Source organism: Orycteropus afer, unplaced genomic scaffold (assembly GCF_000298275.1).
Source record: "Orycteropus afer afer isolate SDZICR_OR568_19922 unplaced genomic scaffold, OryAfe1.0 scaffold00100, whole genome shotgun sequence".
In the NCBI taxonomy this organism is placed as follows: domain Eukaryota; kingdom Metazoa; phylum Chordata; class Mammalia; order Tubulidentata; family Orycteropodidae; genus Orycteropus; species Orycteropus afer.
This window is the reverse complement of record NW_006921687.1, coordinates 4,776,197-4,786,922: the sequence shown is the minus strand read 5'-3', so window position 1 is coordinate 4,786,922 and position 10,726 is coordinate 4,776,197. Positions and strand designations below refer to the sequence as shown.

Genomic DNA, 10,726 nt, shown 5'->3' with positions numbered 1-10,726 from the left:
CTCAAAACTCACATTAACATGTCACCACTGTAGGACAAACTGAGAGACAAGTTTGTCTCCCTGTTGGAAACCTCTTGTACCACCCTTACCTGGGTCCCTGAGGCTGACTCCTCCTCTGTCCAGGTACCTGGGCCTTTTAATCCCCTTTCTCCTGCTCTCCTGCCCTGGTACTTCGGGTGTGCCTGAGTTCCCTCTCCTCACCTGGACCCCTGTGGCTGACTGCTCCTTTGTCCTGGTTCCTGGGCCTTTTAATCCCCTTTCTCCCGCTTACCCATCCTGCAGCTTTGGGTATGCCTGGGTTCTCTCTCCTCACCTGGACCCCTGCAGCTAACTGCTCCCTCTATTCAGACTAGGGTACATAAGCATTTACACCAAATGCTATGTTTCTAATGCCATCATCTCCCTTGTTATTCAAGCTTATTTTGCACTTAGCCATCAAAATTGCAATATTGAGTTCATTTAACTGTTTGTCTTTTCTGAATTGATACTTGGCTACCAAATGTTGCTTGAGTCAATAATGCATTTGTAGCTTGGTACTTGTGCAAATTTATAGTCTACAATCTCCACTAAGATTCAAGTAATGCTAGTCATCTTGTTCTTTCTTAAACTCCACAGTGTGGATTTCAAAGCCTTGCAGAGCCTTCCTGAGCAGTATGGGGCGACTAGATACTATAAAGAACTCACAAATTAGGCACTAAGCCACCAGAGCTCCCAAGGATAAATGACAATAAACATTAATTTAAATGCCTTGTTGAGCTCTCAAGGAAATCAGGAAAAAAATCCCAAGAACAGAATAAAAACAAAGCAAAACACTGATCAGAGAGTCAAAATTAGAGTGGAAAGCAAATTCCAAAATGGGGATGCTCTGGGGTCAAACGTCAATACAAAAAAATCTAGATTTGGGGGGATTAAAGGAACCACGGTAGTGGTGTAGGGAGGAGAAAGAACAGACCTTGTTCCTTCCCAAGGTGAAGAAGGCAACCTGCGTACGAGACCCTCTTCTAAAGCTGGTACCCTTGCAGGGGCTGTTCTCACAAGAAAGAGTAGTACAGTAGAAAATTTGCCTGCCAGCAAAGGGATTTGGCAAACTAATCAATGCTTCCCGGTGATAAAATTTAAACAAACAAAAATTCAGTCTCCTCCAACAATTTGTAACCACCATCCTGCTTTCATATGACACTGGGTTTTCATATTTCTACTACTTGGGTGTTTAGAAAACTCCAAGTGGACAAATTAATGTGAAGCCAGGAGAAGCAAATGCATATTCTCTCTGAAACAAAGTTCCTCTCAACTGAAGCAATTTCTGTAAGTGTAAATCAGTCAGGTATAAATTCACAATAAAAATATTCACACATGAGGAAAAAAGCCACCATGAGCAGAACTCAGTAGAAACAATTTTTTTTTTAAGCCACTAAGATGATGCAGTTGCAGATTCAGATGTGATAACTCTACAGCAGTGAGTTATCACAGCATAACACACCCTATCATAACTAATACAGCTAACTATTGAAAATCCAAGCCAGCATCATATTTAATGATCAGAGATTATAAATACTCTCTTAAAACCAGAGCAAAAGAAGGATACATACCATTCCTGCTTCTGTTAAGCATTATACTACAGGCAAGCACAGTAAGAGTAGGGAAAATGAAGGTATATGGGTTGGAAAAAATGAAACAAACTTGCTATTATATGAAGATGCTATAACTGCCTCCAAAAACCGACACATTTACAAAAATCCTATCCACAATCCGATTTGCTTGTCATATTTTTAGTATAGTGAAAAGATACGTAACAAAACCCATACCATGTCAAAAATTTCTACATGTACAATTAATTCAATAACACTGATTATATATTCTTCCAAATTGTATAACCATTTTGTTATCCTTTTCCAAACCATTCTATCACCATTTACATAAACCCAGTGCCCTGTAAGCAAACATACTCCCTTTTCCCCATCCTCTAACCCTGGTGACCACTAATCTGTGGTTCTATTTATTTGGTTATTTCATGTAAGTGAGATCATATAATATTTGTCCTTTTTAGACTAACTTATTTCATTCAGCATGATGTTTTCAAGGTTCATCCATGCTGTGATATGCATCAGTATTTAACTTCTCTTTATGGCTGAGTAATATTCTATTGTGTATATACCACATTTTGTTTATCTATTCATCTGTTGATGACATTTTGGTAGTTTCCACCTTTTGGCTACTGTGAAACATGCTGCAGTAAACAGGTTTCTGTTTCTGTCTTCATTTCTTCTGAGTATATACCTAGAACTGGGATTGCTAGGTCATACGGTAGTTCTATGTCCAACTTTTTGAGGAACTGTCAAACTGTTTTTCACACTATCATTTTCCACAGTACCATTTTATATTTCACCAACAGGAGATGAGAATTCTAATTTCTCCACAACCTTGTCAACATCTATTGCTTTCTGTTGTTGTTATCACTGCCATTCTAGTAGGGCTGAAATGGTATATCATTGTAGTTTTGGGTCACATTGCTCCAAAGGAGCTCTGATGGCATAATGGTTAAAGAATTTGGCTGCTAACCAAAGGTTGGCAGTTTGAACCCCACCAGACACTCTGGGGAAGAAAGATGAGGCAGTCTGCTTTGGTAAAGATTTATATCCTTGGAAACCCTGTAAGGCTGCTCTACTCTCTCCTAAAGGGTCACTATGGGTTGGAATCGATTTGATGGCAGTGTTTTTTTTTAATGGCTAATGAGAAGCACTGGTGGTGCAATGGTTAAATGCTCAACTAAGTTTTAGCTCAGTTAAATGCCAAGAAGTTGGCGGTTTTACCCACCCAGCAGCTCTGTGGGGGAAAGACCTGGCTGTCCTGTAAAGATTACAGCACAGAAAACTCTAGGGAGCAGTTCTACTCTGTCATGTATGGTTGCTGTAAGTCAAAATTGACTTGATGGCACCTAACAACAACGGATCTTGACATTGAGTATCTTTTCATGTGCTTTTTGGCCATTTGAATATTCTTTGGTGGAATGTGTGTTTAAGTCCTCTGACCATTTTTTGATTAGGTTATCTATCTTTTTGATGTGTGTGTATGTGTGTGCGTACCTAATTTTATCTAGCTCCCTCAACAATCCTACCCTTTTCCAGCCACACTTAATCAATGCTAAAAGACATTTCATTCTTTACCTTGAGTTTTTGCTGAAACTTCTGACACTCTTGACTATAATATCTTTCTTAAAACTTTCTTCTATATGCTTTTTAATACCACACTGCCCTAGTTTTTCCATCACCTTTTTGGCAGTTCCTTCCCAGGCATTACTTCTTTTGTGAACCTCTAAATATTGGTGTTCTCCGGGATTCTGTCCGGGGTCCTGTCCTCTGCTCATTCTATAGATTCTCTCTGGGTGATCTCATTTCACTCCCTTAGTTTTACCTATCATCTATGTATTAATGACTTTACAATTTTTATTTCCATTTCTGATTTTTTTTGTTGTAGTTAGCTGCCACTGAGTTAGCCTTCAATTCATGGTGTCCCCATCCACAGCTGAACAAAATATGTCCAGTCCTGCATTGGTTACAGATCAGATCATTATAATCCATCAGATTTTTACTGGCTAACTTTCAGAAGTAGATCATGAGGCCTTTCTTCCTATTTTGTCTTCCTCTGGAAGCTCCACTGAAACCTTTTTACTATCGTAATCCATCACTGACAAATGAGGGTACTTCCACAGAGATACCAATTTGGAAACCCAAGGAGGGGTCACTATAAGTTGGAACCAACTCTACAGCAGTGAGGTTTTTTTTTTTTTTTTTGTTCATGAAATGCATTGTCTGGGAATCTAACCCAGGTCTCATACCCAGGTGTGAATTCTAATATAGAACTCCTGATTTTCACTGTAACCCCAACCTATATGCCCAAAGATCTGCTGAACATCATCACCATTAAGATCACATTATTTGACATATATAAAACCAAATTAATTGTCTCTCCTTCCTGCTAAAACCCTTCTCGACTATGGCCACTCTATTCTTCCTACATTATGAATAAGTATAATAATTCTGTTAAATGTATATTCCATAGACTTGGGGATCATCTTTAATACCTATTTTCCTCACCTCCCTGATCTCATCGCTTACTATTACTCAGTAAGACACAGACTCTCTTTTTGTGCCTACCACCATAGTTTTGGGCCTTTCAATTTCTTTTTTTCCCTTTTTTTATTGTGATTTGGGTGAAAGTTTACATGGCAAATTGGTTTCTCATACATTGTATTTTGTGACATTGATTGCAATCCCCACATTCTAACATCACTCTTCCCACTTCTTCCCTCTGTTTATCATTTTCATTTGTCCTTCTTTCCTATCTGTGCTTGTCTTCTGAACTTTATCCCTGGGAAAATGCTGCCCTTTTGATCTTTTATTGTTGATTGCCCTTTTGATTTCTTATCTCTAATAACCTGCAAACTAATTCCCCAAGCTGTGATCTTGCCTTTATCAATACTACATGATGTTGCTAGGATGATTCTTCTAAAATTTAACTGATTATGTCCTAGCCCTGGTTTAAACCCTTTATGACTCCCCATTGCCTTCAGAATGATATTCAAACCTCTTAATGTGGCAAACACAACCTTTCAAAGCCTAGCATCTTTTCTTTTCCTTTGGTCCTTACCACTCCTCTCTAATTTTCTAGGCTGCAACTATACTAAAACTGCATACCTCTTACTGTCTATAAGCATCTTGAAACTAGGAAGTGTATTTTATCCATTTTCCCCCCTTAGCCCCTCATATGGTATTTAACACGTGGTAGGTCCTATGTAATTGTTCATTGAGATTAACTGTATAAATAATATGTTATCAAATTACCCTGAGCATTTACTATCATCTCAGAAGGTATTTGATAATGTCTGCAATCAAGATGACTTAAAAAGTCACAAGATAATTTTTTGTTGAAAAGTTTTTTCTTTGCAAACATGAAATGGTTTTAAAATTTAAATCTGGCTTTATATGTTTTAAGAGTGGCAAGTCTGAGGGATCTGATCTACTCTAACTTCATGAGAAGGAAAGAGAATCACCATCAGCATCCGCCCAAGGTTGACTCCTATGAAGTGGAGGTCGTCACACATAGCTCTTCCTAATTTTGACACCAGCTGTCTGTCCCTCCCATGGCACTCTCTATTTCTCTGCTGGATAATTTGTTGCAATGAGCACAGAGAACTCACAGATAAGACTCACATTATGGGGTTTATTAGAGAAGTAAAAGGTTACAAATTAGGATCCAGAGCAAATCAGAATACATGCAGTTCTTTGGTCAGGACAGCTCTTCTCAGCTGTGCCTGCAGTAAGGCCTCTCTATAGTCTCTTTGACCTTTGGCCCCTCGGCCTCTGCCCTGCTAGGGCAAGCCTTACAAAGCTTTCAGCTCTGCCAGTAAGTGCCCAGAAGCATTCTATTCTGCCAGTAAACCTCGGCCTGAAGGCGCTCAGCTCTCTTAATCCACGGGTTGGCAAATCTAGCTCTACCTACAAGTGCCCCAAAGTGCCCTACTCTGCCAGGAAGCCTCCTCTCTGAAGGCACTCAGTTCTCTTGCTCCACCGGCTGGGAAGCCCACCATGCCATCTCTCCTACTGGTCTTCTGGTTCTGCTGCTTCTGCTGCCATTGCTTCTCACTGTTTCCAGTATGACATCTCTCTTTCTTCCTCTCTCTTGGCTTAAACCCAAGCCAAGAGTTAGTTCAGACTAAAAACACACACACACACACACACACACACACAGGAATAGGAATGAGTATTTTAATTTTGACATTTTCTTTTAATTTGGCTAGGAATTAGTAAGAGGAAGGAGAGAGGCCTAGTGGTGCAGTGGTTAAAGTACTTGACTGCTAGCCAAAAGGTCAATGGTTTGAACCTACCAGTCTCTCTGTAGGAAAAAGATGTGGCAGTCTGATTTCCTTAAAGATTACTGCCTTGGAAACCCTATGGACAATTCTACTCTATGCTATAGAGGTGCTATGTCAGAACTGAGTTGATGGCAGTGGGTTTTTGGGTAGAAGTTAATGAGAGATTTTTTAAAAAAATATTTTTATAGTTTAGAAAAGTAAAACAAATGGCTTTGGGGAATCCAGCATGGGAAATAATTTATTTCTCTTCGTGCATAATAATTATATCTTGCTGCAAATAAAAGAAAAGGAAGTTTGCCTGTATTCTTATCCAATGCTAAAAGAAATATTGGTTTTAGCATTTCACAGTTTTATTCAAAACAAAGAGCAAGCTTCTGTGTAAATCCAATTATATTAAAAGATGAATATGATTTCTTAAATAGAGAATAAATAAGTGGACTGGATATTACCTAGATGTACACTTAATAGTCTGTTTTTCAATTCAATTATTCCTTCCAGAAATTATAAAATTTGTTATATTTCTTTATGACAATATTTTTGTTACCTACAAGAGTGCATTTATCTATGAAGATGGATAATCAGAGGTTGGCCATATGATAAAGTGTTCTTGGAGAGTTTATATCTAATCATTTTATGGTCTTGGATAAGAATAGTTACAGTAATTAAATATTTATAAATCCCTAAATATGTAGCATGGGGAAAATATATAACTGTTTTACATATTTTGATTTTTGTAATATTAAATGCATCTGGAAAGAGAAGCAGCTCTTTATTTTTTGGTTGAATTTTGGGACACAAAAAAGCACAGATGTCTTTTCCAATCTGATACTGCAATTGACGTCTGTTGCTTTTGTCTGCCCAGCATTCATTCCTCCTTCTTCTTCATAATAATATTGATTTCCCAATAGGGAACCATCCCTTTCCCATGCCAGTCCATGTGATATAAATGCCAGTGACCCTAGTCCTCTCAAACTTATGCCCCTGAAATTTTCATGTGGGCACATCTACTAAGCCTGGCCAATCAGAGCATTACAGCCACAGTTACTGATTCAGAAATGAGCAAGAGACCCCAACTAGGCCAGCGAGTTCTTAAGGAGCTACTGCTTTCTTTTCTTTGGGGGATATTGCCAAAACCCATGCCATCGAGTCATTTCTGACTCATAGTGACCCCCATTGGGTTTCCAAGATTGTAAATCTTTACAATAGCAGACTGCCTCAGCTTTCTTCCATGGAGCAGCTGGTGGGTTTGAACCACCAACCTTTTGGTTAGCAGCCAAATGCCTTAGCAACCACACCACCTGAGCTCCTTGGGGAAATATTAGGTAAAATGTAAGCCTAAAATGATAGGTGACTATCGTGGAGTAGGACAAGGGGTTTGCACTTGTCTACTAACCTAAAGGTTGGTGGTTCAAACCCACCCAGTGGTGCCATGGTGAAAAGGTCTGGTGATAAGCTTCTGTAAAGATTATAGCCAAAAAAACCCCTATGGAGCAATTTTACTCTGTAATACACGTGGCTTCCATAAGTCAGAACTGACTCAATGGCAAGAAATTTGGTTTTTCAGCATCTTTGCCACTATATGGGGAGAGCCCTTGGGAATGAAATCAATACAAAAACAGTCTAGAAAAAGCAAAAGTCATAATCATGTTTTTTGGAGCAGCTTGATCTAGCCATGATGGAAGGAAGACCTATCCTGGACTTTCAGTTCTGTGAGCCAAGAAATTCCTCTTTTTTGCTTTAACCAGTTTGAGGTAGGATTCTATGTCTTATAAGTGAAAGAGTCCTGACTAATATACAGTATTTGGAAGGAAGACCTATCCTGGACTTTCAGTTCTGTGAGCTAGGAAATTCCTCTTTTTTGCTTTAACCAGTTTGAGGTAGGATTCTATGTCTTGTAACTGAAAGAGTCCTGACTAATATAAATACTGTATTTTTTCTGCAAATAATGCATACATAGGAGCTCTGGTAGCACAGTGCCTAAGGTACTTGACTGCTAACCAGAAGGCTGGTGGTTCAAACCCACCAGCCACTCCTCGGAAGGAAGATGGGGCAATCTACTTTCGTAGTGATACTGCCTCGGAAACCCAAGGAGGGGTCGCTATGAGTCGGGTCCAACTCAATGGCACATAACAACAACAATGCATACATTATATGTTTTTGCATAAAATGGAACATTATTTTTGTAAGTGTGTGCTATACCAATATTTTTTACATGCTGATGACTTCGGTTTCAATTTTTTTTCTTTCTGTCTAATGAATTTACTGTTAAATATTTGTCTTGGTTTTTGTTGACATGAATGTTTGGTTCCCAGCAGAAGACCCGCACCAACATACTCTCAAGTTTCTAAAACAGCCCCTCTTAGCAGCATTCCTTCCCTGCTCTGCAAACTGCTTTCTCCACTGCAGGGAAAAAAAATCACTTTTTTAACTCTGGAAACAGCCCTTACCAGGGCAGCCAGCCCCATTCTTGGAAGTATGTGGGTATTCACACCCTGGGCTACAGAGGCCACTCAAACAGGTGAGGCTGGCACACACACCACAGCTACACATATTTTGCCCTGCTCTCTGGCTAACTGGTCACTGCGCTTGGGCCATTTTAAATCTCCTACCTGCACAGATGCCGTGGGGTAGGCATGAGAACAGTGGGCAGAGAGGGGTCACATGTCCCATGCTTGGATGAGACGTGTTTGACTGGTCACCTAGGGGCCCTACAAGGCCAGGGCAGTGCCCACCACACCAGCATCATCCTCCCAGTGGCTTCATGTGGGGCTGGCAACATGTGGTCAACAGTCCCATCCTCCCTCTGGCTGTGACAACCTTATGCTAACGATGTGACAATTCCATGCAGCCCTCTGCCTGACCCTCCACCCATATTTGGTATTGTGTACCTGGGTGCAGTTTGGCTACTGCTTTCAGACCTGGTTATGAACTGCTCCAGAGCAAATACATGGTTTCAATTGTTTATTTTCTGATGACTGGGTACTACCAAATTTGATCATGACTTCTTGACCATGGTTTATACTGTTATTATATAAATATGATCAAAAGTAATTTTCAGATTATTGAGTAAGGGTGAATAAGGCCAAAATTCACTTCTGGAAATGTAATGCATAGTGTGCTATGCCAGAATTTTTTAACATAATTTTATCATTTCTGCCTGTTATATATGTTTTGTGTTATTTGTGTGTATAGCACGTGTGGCCATGCCATTTGCGAGAAATATGGTATCCTATGAGGGTTCCACTCAGTCTGACTTGGAGGCTGAAGATCCTAGAAGCTGAAAACACTCTCTGGCAATTTCTGAGAACTCTCTTGAGTAAAGTAAGAAAACTTTTGCTCTTACTTTATTTTCTTGTCTCTGAAGCTGCTGTGGGTATACTGTCCTAGAGGAAAATTCCCACAAAGTTATGATAGTGAAGAAAAGAGAATTTTATTCCTGGCATATGCAGTAAAGGAAAACAAAGGTGGGAAATGGATAGACTTGTCATCAAAACAAGTGTCTATTGAGTGGAGGAACATCACAAAGTCAGTAGTATATATTACAAATTACAAGTCAGTTATCAGTCTTACAATCAATGAGAACTTCCATCTTTCCACAGATATGTTAAAATTATCCAATCACCATGACTGTTTCTTTCAATGGTACAAGATTTCAATAAGACTAGTCAGGAAGGCTTTTATGGGTCCCCATCACCCAAAGAATAAACAAGATAAGGTTACCCCAAAACAGGAACAAGACAATAATCCTTTTCGTGCTAAAGAGATATGTCAAATTCCCTAGTTCTTTGTGTGAGCTCCTCTTCTGTCTCCTAGTTAATTTGCTCTTCCTGATGTTAACTACCCTTCCCTGATTGTTCCCAAAATTATCATGTCTATTGCCTCTCCTTAGGAGCTCTGGTAGCATAGTGTCTAAGGCATTTGACTACTAACCATAAGGCTGGTGGTTCAAACCTACCAGCCACTCCTGAGAAGGAAGGTTGGACAATCTATTTCCGTAGTGATACCACCTCAGAAACCCAAGAAGGGGTCGTCGCTATGAGTCCGTCCGACTTGACAGCACATAACAATAACAACAACAACAACAAAAACTGCCTCTCCTTAGGCTTTCCCTGGAGTTTGCATAGCCACATGGGTGAGTCAAGATCAAAAACTTTGGGGAAATAATATAGAAAAGTATTGATGGCATCTGGTCAAAGCTCAACCAGCGTTAAGGTTCCAGATGTAGGCCTTAGCCTTTTGTAAACCAAATGCCTTTAGATTTCAAGTTCTAATGCAATGTCTACAACATCATCATTATAAAAAGTTAAAAAACAAACATGATACTCACTGGTCCACTTCCTGCTGTGAGATTCTGGAGAGCTCCCAGAGAGGCTTCCTGTGTGTAGTTTCGGACACTCTTGGCAATCAAGGACAGATACATCCTTATTACGATGGAGTGCCACAGCCACTCCACACCCTTGGGGTTACTCTTTTCTTCCGGCATTGGCATGTCCTGGTATTGCTGACCATACACACAATGGAATCCAGAGTTGTGTACCTTAAACAACCTCAACCATTCCATACCCAACCCAAGAGAACAGAAATGCTGCCTAGCCTAGAAACACTAATAATATGCAGAATTAAAAAAACCCTGAAATATAAATATCTATAATTTCTAATCACTTAATTCAGCAAATGATGATTATTTCTCCCAATAGACCCCTTAGGAGCTCTAGTGGCATAGTGACTAAGGCATTTGACTACTAATCAGAAGGCTGGCAGTTCAAACCCACCAGTCACTCCTCGGAAGGAAGACTGGGCAATCTATTTCCATAGAGATACCGTCATAGAAACCCAAGAAGGGGTCGCTATGAG

General features: G+C 39.8%; 1 protein-coding gene across 1 annotated transcript in view; it reads right to left on the bottom strand.

Annotated features, from left to right (window-relative positions):
- Positions 1-10,726, bottom strand: part of PKP2 (plakophilin 2) — a 143,183-nt gene that overhangs the window by 16,260 nt on the left and 116,197 nt on the right. Inside the window, exon 9 of the mRNA XM_007943189.2 lies at positions 10,200-10,373. Within this exon, the coding sequence (XP_007941380.1) occupies positions 10,200-10,373 (174 nt within the window). The remainder of the gene's footprint in view (positions 1-10,199; positions 10,374-10,726) is intronic.